General features: G+C 46.7%; 1 protein-coding gene across 1 annotated transcript in view; it reads right to left on the bottom strand.

Moving 5' to 3' along the window:
• Positions 1 to 27,834, bottom strand: part of Bmp6 (bone morphogenetic protein 6) — a 147,115-nt gene that overhangs the window by 7,211 nt on the left and 112,070 nt on the right. Inside the window, exons 2-4 of the mRNA XM_003468861.5 lie at positions 23,349 to 23,541; positions 10,117 to 10,265; positions 9,347 to 9,544 (exon numbers count right to left, since the gene is read on the bottom strand). Of these exons, the coding sequence (XP_003468909.1) occupies positions 9,347 to 9,544; positions 10,117 to 10,265; positions 23,349 to 23,541 (540 nt within the window). The remainder of the gene's footprint in view (positions 1 to 9,346; positions 9,545 to 10,116; positions 10,266 to 23,348; positions 23,542 to 27,834) is intronic.

Below are 27,834 nucleotides of genomic sequence, written 5' to 3'. Positions count from 1 at the left end.
CTTCATTCAGCGCTGGACACCGGCATTCCTGCTCGTAAGTAAGAACTGGGGCCAGCGGGAGGAAAGGGAGAAATGCAGCCCTCCATTCTGGCTCCCTGCAGATGCTCTCAGGCCAGGCTCCTTCCTCAGGAGCCCATGGCGAGCTGCTGCCGATACCTCCATATTCGCCAAGGCCGAAGTGCCCCGGGCGCCTGTCTCTGAGCCACAGGGGTTGGTGCCCTGGGTTTTCCTTGGAACTGCACTGCCCCACACTACTGTTTTTGTCGTTTTCTGTTTTGGTGGGTTGACAGACTGCCAAAAACCCTTCTGCTCATCCCCACCACCTTTGACATTTGTTAGATGAGAAGGCTTTTTAGGTGGTCAGTAAAATACAACACAGCTACAATTTAACAGCGAAGTATCTGTCTCAGTGGGAAAAGGACGGGGAGACAGGGAGTAGGAGAGCCAGACAGATGGGGGTGAAAAGCCACAGCAGTCCGGGGCTGCCATCGGGACTCCGGAGGGCACTGGCCACAGTGTCCAGCGTGTGGGAATCCTCAGAGTGGCTCTAACATGCGGCCTGGCCTCTCTCACTCACGTGGTTCTCCCATGCAGAGCGGGCAGGACAGGGAGGGCAGGACTCTGACCTGCCAGGCAAGGCCCATGTTCTCATTCAGAGTCACCCGCAGAGGCAGGGCTCAGCCACAGGCGAGTCTGGCAAACAAAACTAAGAACAAAGCCAATGCAAACCAAACCAAAACACAGAGCCCCGCCAAGACATCAGGTAATAAAATCAAACAACCATAAAAACCCCCAAACCAATTTCTTCTGCAAGCAGAAGAAGGTAAATCCTTGGTCTATTTAACGAGGGTGGAAACTTTCCCTCGCCATGGGCATTTCAGCTTCCGGTCTTGCAGAAGGACTCAGCCGTCTTCTGCACCTGCTGAGGGACCAGTTGGACTTGGGACTGGCTGCTGGGATCTTTCTTTTCTGCACAGTCCCACATGTCTTGTCCATGGAGCCTCGGTGTCTTTTCTGTGGCGTACACCTCATCCATGCGGCACTGTAATTTTTGCTGACTGTACCGTGCAGGGCTGTTACATGTGACAGTGCTGCGTGTCAGAGCGGTGCAAATCAAGTCAAGTCATCATGTTGGAGGTTCCTTTATTTCTTCGTTCTTTGTTCTTTGGTGTAACATACATGCCATATAGAATTCCTCCTTTAGTGAACAATTTGTTAAATGATTCCAGGAATGGAATTTATTAAATGAGGAATGTCTGTAATATAATATATATAACATTATATATACTGTATAGTAATATATTCCATATATTTGTGGATAACATATAAATTATATATACATATATGGTATATTATGTTTACACATAATCTATATAACATATATGTTTATATAGATCTCAAAATAGTTACAAGAGAGGAATTTAAATGCTCTCACCATAAAGCAATGATAAAAGTTGGTGAGGGATATGCTATTACTCTGAATGGATCACTAACCTATGTATGCTACTGTGACATATTTTACCTCAAAAATATGTACATATGTGTATTAATTAAAAATTAACAACCATAAGACCCAGGCCGACCTGCCTGTTTTCCCCTTTATGGTTTGGATTTAAATGTCCCCAAGGCCATGGATTAAAGGCCAGCTTGCCGGCTCATGGTGCTGTTGGGGGTGATGGGAACGCTGGAAGGTGAGGCCTGGGGGAGGGAGCCAGGTCCCTGTGGTCATGCTACTGAGCGGGACACAGGGACCCAAGCCCCTCCTTTCTCTCTTCTTGCTTCCTGGCCATCACAGGCCAGCAGCCGCCTCTGCCACGAGCTCTTGCTACTGTGATGTGTTGCCTTGCCTTGGGCCCAGCACTATGGAGCCAGCAACCATGGACTGAAACCTCGGAAACCATGAGTCAAAACTATCCTTTCCTCCTTCTAAATAGTTTCTTTCTACTAACATGCCCACAAGGTAGATCATTCGGCAAGACCTCCCCACTTGTAGTAGGCAGCACAACTGTAACCGCTAAATTGCGGCCATCAACAGCTGAATGGATGATGGTGTCATATTTGCACACAATAGAACTACTGTGCCATAAAGGAGGACACGTGAGTCACCTGTAGGAAAATGGCTGTACCTTGAGGCCATAAACCAGACACATTAAAACATTGCCTGCCTTGTCTTATATGAGAAACCCAAAATATGGATAAAGAGCAAAATAAAAATACAAAACAGAGCAACAGTGAGAGAGATCTTTTGCAAAAGGGCAGGGAACCAAGAGATGGAGGGAGGTGGGAAGGGAGGGGAAGTAACATGTTATAGCCTGCTACTGACTGCAGGGAAAACACTGTCATCCAGCAAAGTGGGGACAGGGTGCTGACCCCTTCAGGAGCAGCTGGCTGGACCATGTCACCCCAGCCAGCACTCAGGCCACATACACAACAGCTCTACCTTGAACTGTGGGGTTCACACCCCAAGCCCTAAGGATATGTGGCTAAGTCATCTGCTCACGCATCCTCACACATGGCCCCTTAAGGGCACAGGACACAGTGGTCGGAGAGCTTGGGTCCCCCCACACAGCCAAAGCCCAGGGAGGTGTAGGCTTCCGTCACCCAAGGGCAGGAGACTCTCAGAGTGAGTGGCCTGGACCTGCAGAGAAGGCACAGCCACTACCTTGAGGCTCAGGCCACCACCTCGCCGCAGGTATCAGCACCACAGGGAGCTCCAGGGACATGGAAGCACCCCCAGCCCAAGTCCCAGGCAGCCCACCCACTGTCCTTCCCAGAAGGGGTCACCGTGGGCTACTGTGTGCTGACTCTGCTCGGGAGCGACACATGGGAAGATAACCACACTGAAGCTCAGGACAGAGCGTCCAGCTCCGCACTGTCCTCGGCTTTCCTGAGCCCGGGTGAGGCACTCTTCCCAGAGGCAGCTTGTTTTTTAAGAGGGAACAATTGACTACTTTCATGTCCCTTCTCTCCTAGAATGACAATAAGGACAGAACACTGGCTGTTAAAATGGCACCTCTGTCTTCATCAGCCTGGCTGCTCTTTCCAAGGCCTTATCAGCCCATCTTATCCAAAACAAGTCTCTGGCTCCCGCTCACCTCGCGCGATCAATGCCACCATTGAGGGACACACAGGGGGCTCCTTGTGTCACAAACACCGGGGGAGGCCAGGGGACCACACTGAGATTTTGAATTTCTGCCATCAACGGCTGGGGGACAGCTTGCTTTCTAGAGTCTAGGTTTTGTTTATAACTTGGAGCATCATTGCTCATGGCCGCAATTTTATTATTGTTGAGATTTCAAAGTTTCACATGACTCCATTTAATCGGGGCAGGACTTTGGTCTCCTCTCAACTTTTGTCTGAATTATAATACAGAACCAACCACCTTGAAAAACAGACAAAGCCTCCCATTAAAGACTGGGCTCTAAGGCCATTTGTAGACCGTGGGGGAAGAGAACAAGAAGTCAACAAGAAGCAAGCCTCCCTGTGAACCAGTGCCATGCGCGGGCTGCTGCTGCGGCTGGAGGGACAGCCAGACCCCATCCCAGTGCACACACAGACTGGGAAACAAGAAGAGCTAACACCCCACCCCCAAACAACGGGCTCATCCGGAGAAACACAGGCTGCGACCACCACTACCGGTGTTTGCTGTTTCACTGACTTTGCAGGCCTAGGGCCAGCGGTCTGACCAAGAGGATAGCAGTACCCAATGCAGCCTCTAAGGGGAGCTCCTTTTGAAGGTGGTGGCCGCTGTTAATTCCCTATTACCTTGTTTTGAAGTCCTGTATCACTTACACTGTTCTGTTTTGCTTGGCTTTATTCTGTTTTGCTTGGCTTTATTCTATTAAAAAAAAAAACAAAATAAAACTGAGCTCTGAGACGCACTGTGCTCTAAGCACCTTCGGTTTGCTTTCTCACCTCTCAGCCGGAGCAGTGTCTGGGGCTCCTATACCTCAGCTGATCACTGCTGGGGGGTTGCTTAGGCACCCTCCAGCACTGGCTTATATCTTTTTATTACAGGCTGAGTGTTCCTTATCAAAGATGCTTGGGACCAGAAGTGTTTCAGTTTGGATTATATGCCTGGCCTTTACCAAAGTGAGTGTCACTGATAAAACAGTCAAGAGCTAAAACTGAGTGCTGACATAAGGCTCAAAAACTTCAGATTGCAGAGCATTCTGGATTTGGGGTTTTCGGATTAGAAATGCCCACCCTGTACTGCCTGCTCCCATCACCGGCCATCTGCATATTCACACGTGGAGTACTGGGGAGCACATAGAAAGGAAAGGAACCTTCTAGTCCATCTCACTCCTTGATGATCACCATTCTCAAGAGATTTAGTGGTGAAAGAGGGTCAAGGCTGATAAAAATAGGGTTTAAATGATTCTAATTTTTCAGTTACTAACTCCATACCTGGTCTTCATCTCTCTGGAGAACGAAGATTCGACTTCACTTAGGCTGTTCTGAACAAGCCTCTGCTTCTTAACCAAAACATCTGGAAACCAAGCTACAGGTCCTAAAATTTTAATTTAAGATCAAAATGACAAAGTAAAATTCCCAACTCCTGTGAAGAACCAGTGACTATAATTTTGTAGCCCTAAAACATGTCGATTCTTCCCTGGATGTCCACTCAGCTTTGACACCGCAACCCAGAGAGCTAAAGATAAGTCCTGGGCACACCAACACAATGAGACTCCCAGTCTGTGCACTGCAGTTCCTGAAATCTATAGCAAAGAGTTGTGTACTCAAAGAGATGAATTCTACCAGTGATGGACCCTGGTTACGTCTGTCACACTGGGTGCACGCACCATTGCCCCAACTGTCAAGATCAGGGCCAGGAGATCAGCGTGACCAGCAAGTAGATCCCAGTGCACCTTGCAGTCCTAAAGCCGCATTTTCCTGACATTTTTAAAGATACACGCTTGGATGGGTGGGAAAGAGACAGGTAGCATGAGAGCGATGCCAGACTTGTGCCCCAGGGCACATGGGGACTTACAGGGTGGCTGCTTTGTAGAAAGCTGGCAGAGCTGGGTGGTGACAGAATTAACAAGAATAAGAGACTCAGTTCTGACTTTATATGAACTTCTGGAAATCACAGACAATAGCCCAACTCTCCATCTGACAAAATGAAGACTAATTTTCAGTGACTATGTCAGCAACAGAAAACCTGACTCACTAATTGATTTGAAATAGCGTTAACTCCCTCTTCATTCTTAGAAATGTCTTGGAAAAAAGTCACCAAAGGGAGTCATCCTTCAAGGCCATTATCTGTAGAGCTTGAAATGGACTGACCAATGGGAACTGCAGCCCTCCCCAGGACAAAGTACAGTAAGTGCCCAACTTAACGAACATTCAAATTGCGGTCGCTCACAGACATAACTGGACCTCAGGTTACATAGAATGGACAGAACTGAGTCCACTGAAAATCCCATGTCATCGCCCCTCCCCCTCCAGTTCATACTGTGACTCTTTTCATCCACTCACTCCACGCAGTCCTCTAGATGCCAGGTGTACAGTAAAAATAGTGTATCTACAGTTTTTCTGTGCGTTTGGTTGAGATTTTTTTTTTATACTTTTCACTGTCTATTTGTGTCAAGGGTATAGAGAAGCTCACTTTGTCAGACTCACGAACCAATCTGTCTCACTGACCTCCGGGAACCGAGCTCCTTTGGGAGGCAGGGACTTACTATAACGAACTCTAAGAGAGAGACCTTCAAAGAGGGAAAAGGCAGCGGTTAGAAAGAGACATTTAAAATAGAGCTAAAGAATGCAAGGGCAAGTGTCACAGCTGCAGGAGACGGTTAGAACTCGAGGCTGAAAGAGAACGGCCAGATGAGTCAGAACTCCTGGGGTCTGCACAGTACGGTTTGCTGCAGAGCCAGGCAGAGGTGTAAAGAGTGCGATGCTTCCAGAGGCCGTGCAAGCCCCCTGGAGAAGAGCAGGCCGGCAATGCTGGCACTGGAGGGCTGCACACAGCTGCACAGAATCAAGGGCCCAGGGACACCGCTGAACCCACCCCTAGTGCACAGATTTGCAAAACTCCAACTTGAAAGCCAACTATGAATGTTAGTGCCCACCTTGGGAGGCAGGGAGAGGGCTGCTGGGCTCCTGGCGCCTCCTCGCTCATAGTGGACCAGTTGGGTCTCAGCATCCACAGCTCAGTTACCAAAACCACCCCTGATTTTCTTACCACATTTCACCCCGATGACAGCCAATTTGATACAGGAGATTAAGTTCTTTACCCAGATGTAAGACAGTCCCTGATGGGCTTCTTCTCAAGGTGGCTGCTTTGGTGGAGAAATCTCAGCTCCCAGAGAGCACACTGCAGAAGAGCGGGGGCAGCAGAGGCAAAGCAATCTCTTCCTTCGGCCTCTGAGCCATTCAGAAGGGGAAAGCTGGCCTGAGTCACGCCAGGGACCGGACTTTTTCAGCTCAGCAGCCTTGGCCTGGCTCTCTAAGGCCCAGCAGCCTGTGGGTCTCCAGCCCTGGAGGAGAGGCTAGGACCCTATGCCTGGTTCTCCAGCTTCCTGGAAATCCCTTCTTGGGGAGAAATCTTCTGCACATCCACTCCCCTTTATAGAAGAATAAAGCACCAAATAAAGAAATTAGGATTCTGGGCCAGCTGTAAGCAGCTTCTCCTCAGTGGTGAGGTCTTACAGGACAGCAGGAAGGGAGGGTCCTTTACTGTACTATGTCCCTGGGGACTTGCAAATGTGTGTGGTCACAGGGATTTGGTATAAGCTCTTTGCTCCAGCACCACTAAAAGAAGCAAAGGAAATTAAGAAGCACTGGCTTGGGTGGTAAGGAGTAGGGAGACCAAAATGAAACGGGGACATTTGCATCTTACTGTAAATTAGATCAACTTTAATGTCTACATTTAATTTTGACTCATCAAATTGAAAAAAACAACTGAAAGAGACTTGGAAAATAATAACTGGGTGACACTGCTAAAATCCAAATCAGCGACAACATGTTTTCTCAATTAAAAAAAAAAAATTGGTGTGCGTATACACTGGGCTGGTGGGGTGAGTGTTGAATTAATCAACTGTGAGTTTTTAAGTTTCAAAAGCAATCAGCATCTCAAGAGATGCCTCCATGTCTGAGGTCCCAGAACCGATTGACCACAGGTCATGAATGACTTCAAGCCCACCGCTGGCAGACGCCACCATCATGCCCCAGAGGGAACCACAGATCATCAGCTCTGTTCAGGGAGCTGCCTCTGAAGTGAATAAGAGAAACCAGGCACTTCTCTCCCCTCTTCTCTTTGTAAAGCCCCAGCCCTGGCCGTTTGTAGTGGTAAACACAGGAATGCCCATGCTGGGCAAGGTTTCCAAGAAACACCAAGAAGGCCAGAAACACACTGTTACATCACCCTGGGTGGTGGGTTTCAAGTTCCATGTGAAAGACACAGCGCAGAAAGTCAGAACCTGAAGTTGAAGAGATTCTTCTTCCCAAAGAAAACCCAGCACTTTGGGGAGTTGCATTAACTCTTTCTGGGCAATGAAAGTGCCATTTATAGACAGCCACCTGGAAAAATAAAAGTGACTTCCAGCCGTAGTTTACTTCTGGCATCCACCCACCCTGAGCACCTGCATCTTACGGTTGGCTAGAATACGTCTTTGAGTGCCATTTTCAGCCAGATGGAGTGGACTTCATTTCATCTCAAGCCATCTGCAAGGCACTCATCATTCCCACTTTACAGATGTGGAAAGTGAATCTGAAAATATTGGGTCTGTCCAGAGTCGAAAGGTAGCAACAAGGCACGCAGGTGCTCTGACTGCAAATCCTACCAAACCCTCTGCTTTCTTCTTGATCCCCAGGCTACTCAAAGGAAACCAGGACACACAGGCACTGCTGGAAGGACAGAAATGTGGGGGCTTGAGTTCAATTCCAGTGAACAGCTACGTGGAGGGCTGTCAGGAGGGAAGGTCCACTCCTCTCCACTGCACCTCAGCCCTGACCGCTACAGGGCCTGGCATGGGTGGGACACATGAGAGACTGGTCAGAGACGCAGCAGCAGGGTCTTTCCTCTCTTGCCCTGGAGCCTCAGCTGCTCCAGGTAGAAGGAGGCGGACCTCCCCGGCCCCAGGTGCACACACGTGATGTGGCCTGACCCACTGGAGCACTTCCCGGGCATCAGGGAGCCACAGGGTAGGGTGCAGGATGCGGGCCAGGCCCTGCTGTCTGCCAGCACTGCCAGGAAAGCGGGGCTCTCTCCCCATCTGTGGTCGAGATCGCCAAGCGTGACAAAACCCTGGGACTGTGGCTGCCTTCCTGCCTCCACACAGAGACTCTTTCTGAGAATACCACCAACAAAGGGAAACAGAAAAGGAGAACACGATTCTAACATCGCCTGAGTCCGCCCACCCAGCCAAGCCAAAAGCCAGAGCCTTGAACTTCCCGGTTCAGTCCAGCCCACTCTCCAGGGCCATCAGTGTTGACTTTCCGTCACTTCCAGCCAAGGCCGCTGATAAACACAGGTCCATGCTCCACAAATACACAAGGTTTGTGTGCACCTGTTGAGTGGCCCAATCTGGATATCTGAAACCTGAAAAGCTCCAAAATTTGAAACTTTTGGAGTGCTAACACGATGTCACAAGTGGGAAAATCCCATCCCTGACTGCATGTGATGGGTCACCGTGAAAGTACTCTACAAGTACTGTGGAAATGACCTTCAGGCTGGGTACCAGGCATCTGTGAAACATAATGGTCCTCTGCATCTAGGGTTGGCTCCTGCCCCCAAGACAGCTTTATTTTATTTATTTGTCTTTTTTGAGACAGGGGCTGGCTATGCAGTGCAGGCTGGCCTTGAGCTCACTTTGTAGCCCAGTCTGGCTTCAAGTTCCCAAGGATCCTCCTGCCTCAGCCTCCTCAGCCTCAGCTGGGGTTACAGGGGTGCACCATCATGCCTGGCAATATCTTGTTATGTATATACAAATATTCTAAAATCTGAAAAAATAAAACATCTGAAATACTTCTGGCTCCAAGTGCTTCAGACAGGACTTCTCAACCATACATACACTGCAGCCCCGGGGTTAAGGAAGGCAACCAAAAATAACAGGAAGGTTTCCCTGATTTTGAGGGCACAGCAGAGGAGCTAGGTGGATGTAACGCAGCAGATGCTCCTCTGGGTAAAGAGATAGTCTGGATGCCTGCAGCCAGGGTCCTTGGATAACAACCGTTCTGCAGTGAGGGCCCTAGGAACCCACTTAGACATTCTGTGCCTGTGATGATTTGTCATCACGCAAGGACACCGCTGGCCACCGCATCTGCTAAGCAGAATCTGTAAACCTCCGACACCACTGACCAGAGCTCTGTTCTCACCAAGCCCAGCGGGGCTATGCGCACCTACCGGAAGCGCTGGAGACCCGGGCCACATCCTGGGACTGGGTGGAGCGGTTACGACTCTGCTGACGACGCCGACCTGGCGCAGACCTGGCGGTGCGCACGTGTACCTCGCTCACCTTGAAGAAGGCCACCATGAAGGGCTGCTTGTCATAAGGGCCATCCCTGCCCACAAGGCCCGCAGCGCGAGGGTTAACATGGAGGCCTGGAATGCAAACCAGAGCACAACCCCCTTCACTTGCTGGAATCTCAGTCCCATAGCGACAGACGCCATGCAGCAACCCTTTCCGAGACCTCACATGCTGACAGTGAGGGTAGGTGTCTGGGGAAGCCTCCTGAGCTCTCCAGCCTGCAACGGCAGACCCTTCAGAGCATGGGTCAGAGGAGGAGTGAGATGACCTCCGGGCGCACCCCTCTTTCTGGGGGGTCTTATTCACCCATGCTCCCTCATTCCTTCTGACCTCATTTCTCCCTGATCAGTGAGCAGACCGCAAGTCAGGACCCCGAGCTTTGCAGCTGCGGAAGGAACGGGCTGGAGGGATCCCCGCATAGACCCAGCTCTGTCTCCCTTCTCCCGACACTCCTGCCACTGAAATCTGTCCCCTGTCGTGACTCTTGGATCCATATCTCAGCTAGAAGGGTTTTTGCTTCCAGGGGCAGCCACAAGGGAATAGTAAGTGAGGTCACCCTGGAGATGAGTACCCCAACATGACCACAGGAGGGGAAGGAAAAGAAAGCTACCAGCCACAGTTCAGGAGTACACAAGGTTCCACTCACCGTCCTGTGTCACCACGCTCAGCTGGAGCCCCATGTTGTGCTGGGGTGTCACCAGCCACAGGTTGCTGGTGGCTGTGATGTCAAATTCCAGCCAGCCTTCTTCTGAAGCCCACACGACTCGGGTGTCCAACAGAAACAGGTCAGAGTCTCTGAAAGAGAGAAAACGTGGCACGGTGACCCACCCGCTGCCCCACTGCAGTCCCAATCTGGCCACCCCTGCAGCCCTACAGGGACAGACAGATGCCACAGGGAGGAGGAGACACGACCTGTCACAAGGCCCTCTGGGGACACCAGTGGTCCCCTCTGCACAGGGCTCCTGCGATGTCTGCCAAGCCCTCGCTGTGACTGTTCCTATCAAATCCTTTCTGAAATCAGCACAAATTACAAATCAGTATCATTGCATTTGTTTTCATTTATTTTACTACTGCATTACGTTATTTTTAAGGCAGTTGCTAATAGCTTACTCTGTGGCTGGTGAATTCTAAAAAGGAAAGTAGGCAGCAGCGGGAGTAGAGTGAGAGTACAGTCAGGACCCACGGGGCATTTACAAAGCTGTGTGCTGCTTAAATCCTTTTTGAAACTAGAACCTGAAGATCATCTGTTAGTGCCTGTGAAGTAAGGAGAAACAAGAACCACACCGCACTGCTCAGTAACTAGCCCTTTTCCCCTAATCATGGAGCCCCCTGAAGGCTCCAGGGCGAGTGGTAGACCTTTTCCATGCAGACGTATCCAATGGGTATACATTCAGTCTTGTTTGTTCCCAGGCAGGCTCTCAACTCCCGGGCACAAACAGTATTGCTGCCTCAGCCTCCAAAGAGCTGGGGCTACAGACATGTCCCTTCACACAGAATATTTTTATATTTTCACTTTTGACCAACATTAGTCCTGGGGCTATGGGAAGACGGTGTGTGGGGGTTTCTTTCTGTTCCCTCACTTGTCATCAGGGTCACCTTCGCATGTTTCAGAACCAGTCTGAACCTGATTCGCACCCCTGGGCCTCCACCCTAGAATGAAGTGGCTGGGGATTCTCCCCACAGGGAGGGCTGTACTTTGGCCACAAAGAAATTAAAATCCTCTGATGCTTGGAGTATTTTCTTATGATATCTTACAGGGCTAAAAATATCAGTAGCATTAAAAACAAGCAGCCCTTATTTGAAAATTCAAAACCCAGGAGGCTTCAGAATCTAAAAGTGTCACATGCTACCCTGGACAACGCCACGCCCAGCCTTGTGGGAAGGGACTCAGTCCAAACAGCTTAAGAGTCCACCACTGCCCTATGGCTGGTGTTTCCAATCTCTAGTTTTCAAGGCTGATTATTTTCTGGCGGGAAACGTGGTAATAACACACTATCTCCATTCTGCAGCTGAGGGAACTGAGACAGACCTGTGGCCAGGGTCACAGACTCACAAAGTAGAGGACTTGGGGAAAGAACAGGTGAAGCGACTTAGTTCTGATTCAAACAAGTTCCGCACACCGACACACTCCTTTTTGAGATTATCAGAGAGAACCCGTGACGAATGAATGAAATCCATTTCTAGCCTGCAAATTATTTTCACGAGGCCAGTGAAACATCTTCAAGTGAAAATTTTTAGATGGGAACAGACCATTTCTCCCGCTTGCACAGCTATTTTGCGATAGAAGGGAACTCTATTGTCATCTTTCACGAAAATAAACAGTGGGCACAGCTAAGAGGAGTTTACTCAGCTGCTTGGCCGAGCCCTCAGGGGCCACACTGGAGCCCATCCACTTTAAAGCTCTCCTGACACGAATGTGTCGCACTCCCTGTGGACAAAATCCACGCCCCCCACCCCATGCTTGGAGCAGCAACCTAATGGGAGAGCAAGGCTTCCATGGAAAACAGCGAGGGGAGACTGCGGTCCAAGGCTTTGAAGTTCAGAGGCAGACAGACATAAATTCCATTCCGTTCTGTTTGGACTGCAGTCCAAAAATAACACAAGCAGTATGAAGGGTGCGATGGGAAAGGAGTCCCAGCCCCAGGGGATGTGCAGGACACGTTTGTGTCAGAGGGGCGGAAGGAGGCTGGCACTGTGCAGAGACCAGCGCAGCCAGGACAGCGAGGTGCAGAGCTCCCGGGAAAGGCCAGGGCTTCAAAGACACAGCGTGCGCCCAACTTCAGCACTTGTCCAAAGAGAAGAGGGAAACAGTCCAAGTCTGAGTGGCACAGCTAGGAGGAAGACATGGAATAAGCTTTTATTAAGAGTAGGTTTTACAATGAGAGAACTAGGAAGTGAATACAGGAGAAGGTAAGGGATGAAACAGAAAACCACCACCCAAAAAGGAAGAAAGATGACCCCAAAGAGAGGTGAGGGCAGAAATGGGACAGAGTAAGAATCTAAAGTGGAACTTGGGACCAAGGCAAAAGCAAGTGGACGCGAAGGATTAGTCATCATTAGGTGGAAGGAGCAGGACCCACAAGGTTTGTGGTGAGCTGTGGGCAGGGAGGGCCGAATTTCTCTCCTGACTATGCTACTGAGTTATGGGGGGCCCCCACGAATTCATGTTGTCTCTGGGACACTTATCTAACCAAACAATGCCAGCCACGCCAGGCCTCAGTGCTCATGAGTCCTATTAAATGTGTGTGGTCCAACCCCAAGCCTTGGAAGATTCAAAACCCTATGGGCCAGTGTAGTAAGGTGGTCTTGAATTTAGATGTTGAGATGTAAAATGCTGAGGTCCTCTGCAAGCAAAGTAATGCAAGAATGTAGTGGCATGGAGCAGGATAAAGGAATGACGGTATTTACAGTGTGCTTTCCATGCATGAAGTACGTGATGAGGGCTTCCCTGACCCTCAGGAGGAGCAGAGGGGGCAGTCTGCATTTGGGGTGGAGGCGCTTCCTGCAGCTGAGGGACTGAGCCGTAGAGTGGCTCAGGGCCACTCAGCCAGTCAACTTGAACTGAGCAACAGTGAGACCAACTCTCTAAACAAAGAGTTTATTTGGGAACTGGAAGAGTCTGTGACATGCACATGGCGGTGGAGCAGTGGGCCCCAGAAGAGGATGAGGAAAGGGGAAACTCTACCTTGGGTTTTAGGGACAGAAACCAGGGCCTTTTACCTGCTAAGAAAGCACTGAGCTACCCAACAGCCCCAAGAAGCAGCTTGTTAGAAGGAAAAAAAGAGATATCCACGTAGGCTGTTTGGAAACAAAGACCACTGGTTAGAAGTGCTTATTGCAGGGGCTGACCTTAGTTCTTGGGCAGAGACCACCATCAGCAGACAAGCACCCCCGAGAGAAAAGGCGGAGCTGGGCTACTGCAGGAGGAGGAATTCCTTGCAGAGGCCTGTCCCAGGAATATGGATGTGAGGGTTCCTTCTTGACGGCCTCCTGCCTCCGCTGTTAGGGTCTGACCTAAGCAAGTGCAGTTTGATGCTGACACCTTTGGTAATTGTGCAGGGAAGCCAAATTTAAGCAGAGGCTGGCCTCTCAGCCATTACGTGTCTCATGGCCTGTCCCATATGCAACAAGTAGCACCAACAAATGCAGAGCCCAGGCCGAGCGAGAGCGCAGAGGAACATCAAACTACGCTGCAAACAAATGCCAGTGCCAGCCAGATACTGCAGAAGCATTAGGGCACACGGGCAGCCACGGGGTTGGGAATCACAGTGGGTCGATGTGAGTTGGGGTGAGGAGAAAGCTGCCCTCTCAACGGCTAATGTCCACCGTGGACAGTGCTGCTGGTAGTGCCTTGCCCCTCCCCACAGGCGGACACTGTGTTCTGAGGAGAACATCAGCATCCGCTGCTCCAGTTCGAATGCATTCCCGGAGTCCACAGGTTGGAAACTCAGTCTCCAGTGCAACCGTGTTGAGAGGTGGCGAGGACAATTAGGCCACCAAGGCTCTGCCATGTGGATGATTTATGCATTCGGGATTGTAATTTATGTCTCCCAGCCTGGAGGCTAGAACCTCTGTGCTATAAGCATGACTGTCCCACTGGGTTCCTTTCTATTTGTTGGTAAAAAGACCAATACAAGTGATTAGATCTGTTTGTTCCAGTAGTGCTACAAGATGCTCAACGGGGCCGTCACGCACGCTGGTTCATGCTGGCTGGAGTGTGTTAATGACATCATCACCAGAGTGGGCTGGGGGTCACAGGATGACTCATCCCCTCCCCCTGCTCCTCTGCACCTGCTCTCTTGCCCTCTGACCTTCTGTTACTATGGAACACAGCAGGAGATCCTCACAGACACAATCCCTCCACCTTGGACTTCAAGCCTCTACAAGTGCAAGCCAATAAATACCTACTCCACAGACAGGCACAATGATGCACACCTGTAACCCTGGAACTCAGTAGGCTGAGGCAGGAGCACTACCATGAGTGCGAAGCCAGCCAACCTGGGGCTTTATAGTGATTCAAGGCCCATCTAAATTGAACAGTGAGCTCCTGTCTCAAAAAGCCTGAAGAAAATAATCCTGTTCTTTTAGATTATCAAGTCTTAGACCCTGTTACAGCAGAATGAAACAATTAGGACACAGCCAAGATGAGAAACTTTAAAATGAATCAAGCTTCAAGGCACAGCTTGACGGGTCACCCTAGAAGCATTTAACAGGCAGCATGACAAGAAATCACTAAAGTGGTTCTGGGCTGATTCACATCTATTTTCTTTTCCTCTGTGATGCTTGGCCTCCTCAGTCTACTGACTGTAAAAGTGTAGCTTCAAGTGGGGTGTGTACGTATGTACACACACACCCAGACTTGAGAAGCAAGAGTGAATGAATATTACTATTTGATTGGCTGTTTTAATTAATGTCAGGCCACTTAGTTTTCTCCTCAACAGCTCGCATGATATAAAGAGGGCTTCAAATACCAAATGCCTAGACTCTGGCCTCTCATCTTACACACCGGCACAAACCTGCCGGCTACCACAACACGGACACAGCCTGTGTTAACACAGTGCTGGCCCCGTGACTGTTCCCAGGGCTCTCACAGATGTCAATGTCTCCCAAGTCTGCAAGAGATAAATACTCCTGACTGGTGTCAACCTTCCAGGGTAGGAAACTGAGGCACCAGGAGGCCAAGTAGCTTGTTCAGTCAGGGCCAGTGAGTTCCGAGCTGGGATCTGAACCCAGGGCAACCGGCCCAAGTACTGTGTATACTCTTATAGCCTGGGGTGGGGTGGGGGCCACCGAGAACTGCATTTCTGGCGGGTTCTAAGACATGACTGTTACTGCTGATCCGAGAGCACTGTGTGTGAGCCAGGGCTCACATCCTCTCCCTCTTCATCGAATGTGACAGTGCGGCCTCTGCCCCCTTTGCAGAACCAAGGTTGAAGCTACCTGCTCACAGGATGTCTTGCTGCTCTTCCTACGGGAGTGCAAAGCAGACAGAGGGTGCTTGCAAAGGATGATCATCTCAAGCTCAGGGAACTGGCAAGTTATGCTAACAAGCAAAATCATGGGAGAGAAGTTCAAGGCAGTGGTGTTTTCCGAGACCTGCTTCTCTGAGTGCAATGTGGAAGAGAGGGTGAGGAGACATCACACACGGTCACGGCTGTTTAACCTATCCTCTTTTTCCACATCAACAAAATAACACTTCAAAATACTGGAACTATCCCAGCCTACCTTAATGACAGGCTCAGATGGGGTAAAGGGTTCCACCATCTTTTAAATGTGGTTTTTTTCCCCCAAATCTCACCCCTTTTAATTCCCCAACCCTGTATTTCTATATCCTTGCCCAAATGTGAGGGAATGAAACAATTAAAATATGCTTATTATTTTAAAAAAGACTGTCATACAAAATACTCTTAACCACTAATATCAGGCCTGTCTCCCACAAAGCTGGAATCCTTTGCACAGAGATGTGGGCCACTCAAAGCAGTCTGTTGCTAGGAATGACCAATATGAAATGCATCACTTCCAGAAGTCAAAATCTATTTTGTCTTTAAAGTTTACCTAGTGGATCAGCATTTCCCAAGCATGGTGTCCCTTTCTCCTGTCCAACCATTCTTGAGTGTGGGCAATTTTCTATGACTTGAATTCGACAGTCTGCCTTACAAAGCACAGAACACAGCCTGAGGAAGAGGTTTGGTAGAATTTTAAGCCTTTTGCTGCTGTGCTGATGGTGGTGTTATAAGAAATACGCACCTGAGAAGATGAAACTAACTAGTTACATAACCTGAGCTGGGATCAGTTGTGTTTCTCCCTTTCAGAGGTAAAGGTTCATTGCTTGCCCAAGGCCCACGCTGAGAGAGCCAAAGATTATCAAGTCAGCAGTAGGATCTCAGGAGTCCCTGAGGATCTGCTGTGAAAGCCAGAAAACAAAGAGAAACAGGTGTGGCTGTTCAGCGATAAAAGGCTCTGGTTTTCTTCTCCCATCTGGCTTTCTCGAATTTGCCCTTATCTTCCAAAAAGAAACTTGGCTCAGGTATCTACAGAGATTGAATTTTTATCTTCAGCCTAGTAGGTAGCACTGAAATCCCAACAGAAGTCACAAGAAGTCCGTGAGTAATGCTTTTCTAAAGAAATTACTCCCCTAGATCCTGGAACTGGATCGAACAGTGGGTCTGGGTCTTGTTTATGGAACTACAACATTTGGTTAATGATACAAACACCAATATTTGTGGGGAAGCATTGAAAAGACTTTCAAATGAACATAATAAAACTTATTATCCGGAGACTTTAGCTCCTGGCTATTAGGTATCAGAGTAACACTGCCACAAAGAGTACCTAAAAATAATGGATTAACAACAACAATTTTTTAAAAACCTGTTTGAGTCATCTTAGAGCAACTTAGCCAGGCAACACTTCAAAGACAGGTCAAGACTAAGACCTCAAAGACAACAGAAAGCACCAAGCAAGCCTTGTATGTGGCACCACTTTTTCAGTCCGGAGCATGTTAGTTCCTGGCATGAGGCGTAGCCCAAACAGAAGGCAGAAGCAGCCTAGGTTAGGCCGGTATCCCTAAAACTACAGCTCAGGAGAGCTAGAACACAACGAGCTGGTCCAGGAGGAAAGAGCTGCACCCACGTGAAAGTGTAGAAGTGACCTCACAGAGCACAGGCTCACTTCTGTCCAGTCCTTTGTCCTGCCCCTCCCCCCAATCTTCCGGCTGCCCTGAACACCGGTATTTTCATTAGAGATATTTGCCAAATATGAAGCTGCGCACACACGGAACGAGAAGCTGAGAAAACAAGCAGAAATTGTTTAGAGGCTTAACAGCAAAGCTGAATTTTTGGCAGTGTCACAATGCTGGGGAGTTAAAAATTACAGTTCACAGCCCACCAAGGAAAAGGCCCTCAGTAAGAATTCTAGACTTGCAGTTGACACCCTTGAAGGGCTAGACTATAGGAGAAAGAGAAAAGCAGTACCAGACGAGCCTCAACAAATCCTGAAACCAGCCTCAACCAGAACAAAGAAAACAAGATGATTTGCCTGCATCTTATCTGATTCCCAGAGGAACGTTAAGTCAGGTCTGGAAGGCGGTGACAATATCTATAACTGATTTATTTACTTACATCAAAAATTTGATAATCTTATCAGGCGTACCAGGAAATAAAATCAAATGAGGATCAAGGGAAGCAAAAGGCAATGGAAACAGACTCACAGGTGACTCAGATAACAAAATTACCAATGGTCTTTGGGTCCTGCTTAATATAAAAAGGATAATACATCACAAGTTGAACTTCTTTCAGGGAAATCAGTATTTTGAAAATTATTTAATGTGGTACTGGTACTAACATTATAACACAGAAGAAAACCATATCTCAAAAGATTCAGAAAAAAATTGATAAAATTCCACATCAATTCTTTTTTTTTTTTTGGTCTTTTTTAAGACAGGGTCTCTATGCAGTTCAGCTGGCCTTGAGCTCACTTTGTAGCCTAGACTGGTCTCTTCCTGCCTCAGCCTCCCGAGTGCTGGGATTACAGGCGTGCATCACCACGCCCAGCTTTTCACATCAATTCTTAATTTAAAAAAAAAATCTTTTAGAAAACTTGTAATAGAACATAATTTCCTTAATCTAATAAATTATCCACAATACATTTATAACAACCATCATTCTTAATGGTGAAATAGTTTATCTGGCTCCTCTGAGATTAGAAATCTGAATGGATTTCCACATTCACTGTACTGGATTGGATATACCAGCCAACACAATAAAGGGAGAACCAAAAATAGGAGTTTGAAAGAAATATGGCTGACATTTTTAGATGGAATAATTATAGAAATTCCAAAAGATTGTACAGAAAATCTATTAGAATTAAATTGGCATCTTCAAGGTTGCCAGATATCCAATTAATATACAAATATCAGGAGATCTGCATATGAGTGAAAAACAGACATTGAAATTTTTAAAAGCTAGTGTGACTTAACAAAAGCATCAAACGTAAAAGTAATCCAATGAAAATGCTCAAACTCCCAAAATAAATATTTTCAAGAGCTATTAAAGAAAGTCTAACAAAACCATACTCTTATAGTGGTACACTTAGCACTATTAAAATGTAAATTCTTTCCAAATTGATGTCTAGATTTATTGAAACCCTCATCAGAAGCCCAGCAAGTTTTTCTGTTTTTTGTGGAAACTAACAAATTTTAAAGTTTCTATGAAGTTATAAAGTGGCATTACTAGCCATAAATGTCACAAGAACAAATTTAAGAAGCTTATATACCAGATATCAATCCTCATTATAAATCTAAAAGAACTGAGGCAGTGCAGTATTGGTGTAAGAAAGGAAAAAATCAACAAAACAACATAAAGATCCCAGAAACAAACAAACAAACATACATACATATATATATTTTTTTCACCTAATTTATGATGATGGTGTCACTGAAGTACTTAGAAAAAGAATAGTATTTTCAATCAACAGTACTGAGTAAATCAAGTTTACTTCTTTCAATAGCTGGGTACCTAATCTACTTCAGTGGCCCCTTACAGCCTCTTGCATGTGCCCTCATTAGCTCGTTGTGCTGAGATGAAAGCTCTCGTGAGACCTCCCTGCCTGACTCAGACAAGTGTAAGCCCATCACTCAGCTTCATTACCTTTCCTTAGCTTATTCCCAAGCTCCCTATTTCTGCTAATGGTTCGGAATACCAAGTCAAAAATTCTAAAATATATACATGTTTTTGTCTTTCAATAGTCATTTTTCTTCTGGAAAAATGATGGTCTACTTGTAAAATAGATCAGTTTGTGAATTTTCTCAAATACTAAGGCAGTAATTCAGTCCGCAATAGCTCCTAGGGACTTCATTAGCTTAGCTTCTAGGTTGACCTAAGGAATTTTTTTCCTGCGTCTAAAGCAGTATTAGCTTGTTTCCTTGACTACATTCATTCATATCCTAAGGATTCTGAAAATAGAATGAAACACATGAACCAACATTTTAAAAAACAAATGAACAATTTATATAAATTTACATGAAAGCATGTGTGTATATATACACTATTTATATACACAACATGCACATACATATGTATATATATATTCTTGCTTTTTTTCTACATATGAATATGTTTTGATATTACTTATACCAGGAGGATATTCATTTGCAATTTGGTGATTCTCATTTTAAGTATCTTCCAAAAGACCATGATGGAATATAAAGTTAGCAGAGGCATAGAAGACAGTCCATTGCTGCCAACCAATGAAATTGCCAAAACATAGAGTAGAACATGAAAGGTCAAAACTAGCAGAAGTAGGTGTGGTTTATTCATATAACAAACAGGACCATGGTTCAGACACTAAACAGGTCTCTCTTAAAATCTCTAGCTGGCTTGTAAGAGAGTCTCTTTGATTTCTACCTATGTGAAATTCGGTCAAGAACTATAGGACTCAGCGTGTGAACACATTTGAAAAGCAAGGTGGCACCATCACGCTGCATTCATACACGCATGTGAAAGGCTACAGGTGTCCAGAGCAGCCTAGGCTCCGAGTGTGAAGACAGCTTAGTGCTTAAATTTCATGGAAGCGGGTAGTAGAGAAGCAAATGGAGGGAAGCATAATACTGTATAAAAAAACAAATACTTCCGTGTAAATCAATTGTAGTCTTTCTCTCTCCATTCTCTTCCTCTAAAAAAACTACTAATAGATGGATACTTGATCAAGAGAATAAAGGTTTGCAAAGGTTATCTAGCCCAGGGTCTTGAAAGTCAAAGTCCTGGGGCCTGAATGCTATCAGGCACATTTTCACCACCAGGGAGGCAATCGCCTTTGTCCTCCACAGGGAAGCACCCTGGGGATCCCCACATCTGGAAATCGAGGGGAGGGGAATACACAAAAGGAGGCTGCTTACAAGTTCTGGCACCTCACCTTCATCCTGGGACTGTCCCCACATTATTAGGGTGACTTTCAGGAGGCACAGTCAGCACTGGTTCAGGCATTTTCATGTGTGTCACATGTGATTCAAAGGTAAAATGCCTGCCCCATGGGTCACGGCAAAATCCTAACAAGAGCATATAAGAGAAGGTCTCCTCCAAACTGTTAGCTCTTTATAAATGCAAATTTTTATCAACATCCTCATAATATGATGAATTATAACACCAATTACTGACTGACACCTGGCTCATTTTTGTTTTGAGGACTAAACTCAGGGCTTCAATCATGTGAGGCAAGTGCTGTACCACAGAGCTACACTCCCAGACCAACAAACTCATCTTAAAATATAGACACCATATAATACCATGGAACATATGTTTTTTAAAAATGTAAAGGATACCCTGTGGACTTAAGTGTACACTTGAGTTGTTCATCTCACTACCCACTGTATGGATTGCATCACATCTCTCTGTGATTTAAATTCTAAGGGCTTATTTTCAAGTTCTGAGTAAGTAGCAAGTATTTCCCTATCTTACTGAAAGTGCCATCTATTCAGGTAGCCACCTTTTAAAAACTTACCTGGCCCAGTTACTGCTCAGCAAGAATCTGGAATAAGTTGATAAGCAAGCATGTTTCTGTGGGGTCCAGAGCAAAGGCCAATTTCCACAAGTCCTCCCTGGGACCCGTGAGTGATTTTATATCAGGGGTCTGATGGATGGCTTCTCTGGCTGTCTGCTGAGTGCATTACTCAGCATGTAAAATCCTGACCCCCTATTTCAATGAGGCCAGTTATTTTGCAAAATAATCCTTTGCTAAATTAAAGAAATCCATCAAATGCTACAAATTCTACTTAAACATGGATTGGACACAAAACTTTCTTTACCAGCTTGGAAAAAGATTCTCAGCCAAGACACCCCAAGACAGTACATATGGGGAGAACAAAGTCTCCCCCAGGGGGAGCTTACAGTGGCATCCAGAGCCCCAGGATAGCAAGAGTCCTGGGCTCCCGGTTCACTGGTAAGAAATCTCATGGCCACCCTGCAGCCCTTCAAAAGCATGAAATTTCCCCCAGTTCTCCCAGTATTTTCTCTCTCCTGTGCACAAAAATTAAACACATCCAGTCACCAAATGCTCTCATCCTGGATGCAAAAAAGACAGCTCTCTGCTTTGACAGGGAGCTGCTGGGGACTGGAGCCATGCGGGATTTTGTTTTCCAAGCTCACCGTGGGTCTCTAGGAAGTATGTCGCCACCATCATGAGCCGAAGGCAGCTGTTCTGTTTTGGCTGGAGTCCAGCACAAACCTCAAAGATTCTGCTGGCTCTCTTTTAAAAAATAATAATAATTTAAAAAAATAATTCCATATTCTCCCTAAAATTCCAGCCTAATGTTTTTATTCTAGTGCTTTTCCCGCAGGACAGAGAAAATCATATATTCTAAACAAACTTCTCAGCCAAAAACATACCAGGAGGTTATTTCCACCAGAGAACAATAATGGTATAAATAATTTGGCAGATTGAAAACTCAATGCTAAAGCACTGCCAAAGAATCACTGAATACCAATTCTCTCCAAAGTATCAAAAGATAAGTATCTAGCAATAAATTATGTGCTTTCCAAAAGAGGCCTTCTCTACTGGAAAACCATTGAATATACTTTCATTTAAGAGTGAAAATCAGACATCAATTTCTTTTTTGGTGTGAAGATCTCACGCAATATAAAGGTATCACGATAGCTATGTTTTACTTATGGTGCAGCCGCAGGGCCTGGCATCCACCCTTCTTGCTTCTAAGCACCCCACTTCCCCACCATTACAGACCAACTTGCAGAAGGGATGTGTGCTGGTGATGTTTTCCAAAGTACAATCAGCCTTTCATGGGTCAAATTCATGTTCCTCAAGATTTCAGGGTGTGTATTTGTGGCAGAACCATACACAGATCAATAGATTCAGAAGAATCTGAAGTTGTTTCTAAACTTTTGCAAATTCTTACAAAGTCAAAAGACTTCCAAAACCAAAGCCAAGAATCTGGGACTTGGTTTATAGAACCAAATGTGACAAATTCCTCAGAGTCTACACAGAGGGGTTCCAGCCTCCATCCATTCTTTAATTCTTATCCCTGTGTCTACATGCAGTTCCCAGACTATCCTATAGCTCACTCAGTTCTGCCTCTGCACAATGAGAACTACACGGTGATGCTGGTCAACCTGCAGATGAAATGGGGCTCCAGTGGCTATGGGGCCTTTGTACCTATTGTGTGTTCAGTTCTCACTGAAAACTAAACTGACCCCTAAAGGCCACCAAAATTCAGTTATCCCTTCTTTTATGGATACTGTAGATTTGAATTAACTGCTATAATCTTCACCTCTTTACCCTTATTGCTAGGCAGCTGCCCTGAGAACATAATTTATTAAGCCTTTTAAAATGGCTTGCACTCATTTTAGAAAATAATAATAACAGAGATATATGGGGGTGGGGATCTAGCATTCTCTTGTATCCAAATGGTAAAAATACCTTACACACACACACACACACACACACACACACACATATGATATGCATGAGTGCAGTCTTACATTCCTCAGAATCAATATCGCTTATGAGTATCGCTATGTAATTTTAACTTGGGAATTGATTCTAGCCACCCTCACCCATTGTTCAAAGTAGGGACCCAACAGTAGCAGGGCACATTCTCCATCCCCAATAAATTTAGAGCGTGTGTGACCCCAAAGGGTGCTCAGTACAGCCCACTCGCCAGCTTGCTCAGGGGAGGAAGACTATTTGCAAAGTCCACTTAACAGCCCAAGGATCTTGCCAGCCAACCAAGGCCCTTTGAGCACCCCTCTGGCCACATTCCCAGCTGCCCCAAGTTTTGTGACACCTTCCAGACACACTCGGGGTCACGTGAGGACAGAGGGGGATGGAAAATGGGGCCGGCCCCGCATGGGGGGCTTCCTCGAGCCTTCATACCTGTGCCGGTGCTCCTGTAAGACTTGATAAATGCTGATAAGAAAAGTTTGGTTTTTAAAACTCCCCACAACACAGTCCTTGTAGATGCGGAATTCAGCAGCCGTCACCGCCTCACCCTCAGGAATCTGGGATAAGTTGAACTTGAACTCTTTGTGGTGTCGCTGGCGAGGGGAGAACTCCTTGTCGTACTCCACTATAGGATTAAACAAGAGAGAGTGACAACTATTGTTACTTGCCTAAGTGCCACGGGCTCACCTCAGCTCCCCCTTTTTACTTGATGAGCGGGTTACCAGTTACCAGGGGCAGAATGGAGCCACCAGGGCAGAGAGAAGAACACAGCTCAACTGCCAGACAAGGCCAAGACTAAAATCCTTCCTGTTACCCAGAAAAGACCCACAAGCCTCAGGCTAGCTAGACACTTTCCTTTTAAATGCTTGGTTCTGCTAATTTGCACAAGAGCTAGTTATTTAGACTCATGCCTTTGGATTTCTCCACCTGCAACAATGGGAAAACTATGATTTTGTGGAGAAAAGGTGTGAGCGTTAACAAAATGAGGACTGAAGCCCCGCTGCCCATCCTGGCCCCATGACACTCTCCCAGCTTCTCCCTTCTGTTTATCCATGGGTCCCCATCTGTAGCTGATGTGACCATGAGTGGCCCTGAGCTGAATTTGAGGAGGGTGACACGGCTGTGGAGAGGAAGGGGAGTATATGGAATATTCTGTCTGGCCCTGCAGTTTGAAGGGTCTTTAGACTTTGCTTCCTGTTCAACAGACACCTTTTGTTGAAGGATTTGGGGTGAAGCATCATAGCAAATGCACCCCTGAGTGAGACATGGAAGTGAGGGGACTGGATGGAAAATGATGTATGATGTATTACACACGCTCTGACTCCCCAGAAGGAATATACTCATTATGTACTAGAAACATGTACAACTTAAACATTAAAAAGAAAATAGCACCTTAGCCTCCCCCTACTGGAGGAAACTGATGACAGAAAGAAGGGACTCTTGGTACGGGGGAGTTGTTGGAATCTCTCCTAATCTGCAGGTAACCAAACCAGAGAATAAAGACACATGAGAAAACTACCAAGAATGTCTCTTGCTATTTTCTCATGGTTTACAGTAAAAAATAAAAAACCTTTGGAAACATGAACTCAATGTAGTTTTTCAACCATGGATGAATGTATAAAGAAAACGTGTCATCTATGTACAAAGGAATACTATTTGGTTTTTAAGAAGAAAGAATTCTGCTATTTGTGACAATGAGGCCAAACCTGGGGGACATTATGCTAAGTGAAACATGCCAGGCACAGAAAGGCAAACAGCCACTGTGTCACACACTTCCCTGGGTGCTGGGAAAGCCTAGCTCCTAGGCAGGAAGTGTGGAATGGGGCTGCCTGGGCTCTCGGGGAGTTGGTCAAACGGTATAAAGGCTCAGCTTCACATGATGACATTTTAAGGATTTAATGTACAGCATGGTGGTGAACTAATAACATGGTATCACATAATTAAAATTTGCCGAGAAAAATCTTAAATCTTTCTCATCACAGAAGAATAAAGAAGTGATTACATGTAAGATGACAGAACCACTGACATAGCTTGATAATGGTAACCATCTCATGACATATATGTACATGGAGACACTTCTGAATCCCTTAAATAGAAACAATTTTTTTGGTTAATTACACTGCGATAAAGCTAGGAAGAATAGAAGCTTTTATTTCTAAATAAAATCTTTTTCCTGTATGAAAAAGTACAGAAGATTACAATGACCAGCTATGACTTCCAGGAGTCAGGTGTCAGATGCTGATCTGAAGTCCTGTGGATCCGACCCTCAGGTATTTACCTCGCGATCCCGTAGTAAAGGAGGAAATAAGGGCTCCGCCTGGGCCACAGCCCTGGGCTCTTTTCTTTCTCCCAGAGCTGGGAACAGCCCGTGCCCTGATGCTCCTGTCCAGTTTTCCTTATCCGCCACCCCAGCAAATCTCTGTGAGTAAACGACCCCTTAGGGCAGGGTGCTAGGGCTCCTCAGTGCTGGGGCGCCAAACACAGACATAAAAGTCAAATTATTTGCCACCTTGAACCTCCTACTTCCTCTCACAGGTACTGCTCTCTGAATTACCAAGAAAAGCTCTGGAAGCCAAGTGCTATGGCACAGGTCCCCAGCACTCTGGGAGGCTGAAGCGGGAGGATCACAAGTGTAAGCTGAGCATGGGCAACTCAGTGAGACCCGGTCTCAAGATGAGAAAAAAGTGGGGGCTGGGGATTTAGCTCAGCGGCATAAGCACCTGCCTTGCAAGCAGGCAGTCATGAGTTCGATCCCCCGTACCAATAAAAAAAAAAAAAAAAAAAAAAGGAAAAAAAAGATGAGAAAAAAGGGAAGCAGTCTGGTGGCGTAGCTCAATGTGAAGCCCTTCAAATCAAATCACTCTTCAGGGTCACAAAAGCAGAGGGAAGGAAAAAAGGAAGGGAGGGAGGGGAGGGGATGGAGGGGAGGGAAGGGAGGGAAAGGGAGGGGAGGGGAGGGGGGAAAACAGACAAGCTTTGGAGATTTAGTGTCTTTTAAAAAAAGGAAAGAAAAGCTTTAGAGATCTGGCATTAGAAAACACACACAAGCACGCAAGCGCGCACACATGTACACACACACACATACACACACACACACACACACACACACACACACTTGCCTCACATGCTCGAGGTCCTGGGTTTGATCCCCAGCACTGCAGAACCAAGCCCAGTAACTCAGCCAGACACGGTGGTGCATGCCTGTAATCCCAGCACATGGGAGGCTGAGGCAGGAGGGCCATCACAAGTTCAAGGCCACCCTGGGTTACACAGTGAATGCAGGCCAGCCTGAACTAAATGGCAAGACTCTGTCACAAAAACAACCAACCTCCGCCCCCTAAAAAATCCAGCAACTTTCTGGAAGAATTTAAAACCTCAGTAGCATTTGCAGAAGCTAAGGGTATAAGTTTTTAAATAAAGAATTCCTAAAATGGCCCTGTAATTAAACAATACTTCATTGAGATTAGAGTTTTCTTCTTCAAGTGTGAGTGTGTGTTAAGGGGATGTTGAACAAGTCTTGGTCTCTGTAAGTTTTTTTTAAAACAATCCAACCAAAAGTAAGCCCCAGTTCAGCCCCACAAGACGGCAGGTTTTCTAATTAGTGGCTGAGCATGAAAAGCAATACTGTTGAAGAGTTCACTCCAGGACGCCCACACTGCTGGTGTATCACCTTTCCCTAAAACTAATCTGTCTTTTAAGTTTGATATGTTATCACTGTTTGTTAAAAACCAAATCAAGTCTGATTTCCCAAAGAGACTTTCTTTTTTAAAAAATAGCTTTTTACAGGGCCTTTGGGATGCTTCATTTTAATAGTGGTAAATAAGACTGTAATTTTTAAAATTCACCGGAGAATGTGCATAGACTTCTTCAAAGAAGACTTTTGGTCTTACTCAAACAAGTTAGGAAAGCATATAGATAAGGAGTGAGTTCCAGGGCAGTAACTTTAAAACACTTCCATTGCAGAGACACAGAAAGGGGCAGAAATTGCACTCAGTGAGAAATGTGGGGGCTCTTCTGTAGGGAGGTGCGTCACCCCACTAAACCCTGCTTGTCTAGGCTCAGGCCTTTGAGTGGTTCCCTCCCCTAGGCTGGCTCAGTGAAATGCAGTGAGGTGGGGATGAGTGGCTTCCCAGGCCTGGTCACCAGCTTCAACTTCCTTCCATGCTTGTTTGGGGGGAGAGTGCGCGCTGCCACAAAGCCTGGCTACCCAGAAACCTCTACGCTGTGAAGAGGCCCAAGCTGGCCATGGAGAGAAATGTGCAGAGTGGGCTTGGTGAGACAGGGAGCCAGGAGGCAGGGGGAAGGGGAAATGAGAGAGGGGAGAGGGCGGGGACAGAGAAAAAGGAGAGAGAGAGAAGACAGAGGAGAGAGAAGAGAGGAGAGAGGGGAAAGAAGGGGAGAGAGCAGAGAGAGAAAAGAGAAGAGAGAAAAGAGAAAGAAGGGAGCAAAGAAGGGAGGAGAGAAGAGAAAAAGGAAAGGAAGAGAAAAAGAGTGAGAATGCGGGAGGGAGGGAGAAATGAGAATGAATGAGAACTAACCAGCAAGCTCCCACAGCTCAGTGGAGGCGCCAGCCCGTCACAGAGGAGCCACTGAGGATCCTGAGCCTAGTGCAGCTCTCAAGGACTCAGCCACAGCCACTGTCCTCTGCAGCTGCATGACAGACCCCGCCCACAGCCACGCTGCTGCACAGGACCCTGAGAGGTGAGGCAGCAGTGCTGCTTTCAGCCGAGTTCTAGGGAATCTGTTTCGCAGTAACAGGCAGCTAACACAAGGCTGGAGACAGGACAGGAGAGGCTGAGGGAGGGAAAGGAGAGGGGTAACTGGACCGTGCTAAAGTGAGAAGTTCCATGTGATCCTTCTCCTGGAGAAAGACTGCGCAATGCAGGGAGGCTGTTATGTGCGAGGAAGGAAGAATCCT

Source organism: Cavia porcellus, unplaced genomic scaffold, assembly GCF_034190915.1.
Source record: "Cavia porcellus strain 051 isolate PalLab524CR breed Dunkin Hartley unplaced genomic scaffold, mCavPor4.1 scaffold_13, whole genome shotgun sequence".
NCBI classification, from domain to species: Eukaryota; Metazoa; Chordata; class Mammalia; order Rodentia; family Caviidae; genus Cavia; species Cavia porcellus.
Note: the sequence above shows the minus strand (reverse complement) of the source record. Positions and strands in the feature narration are given on the sequence as shown.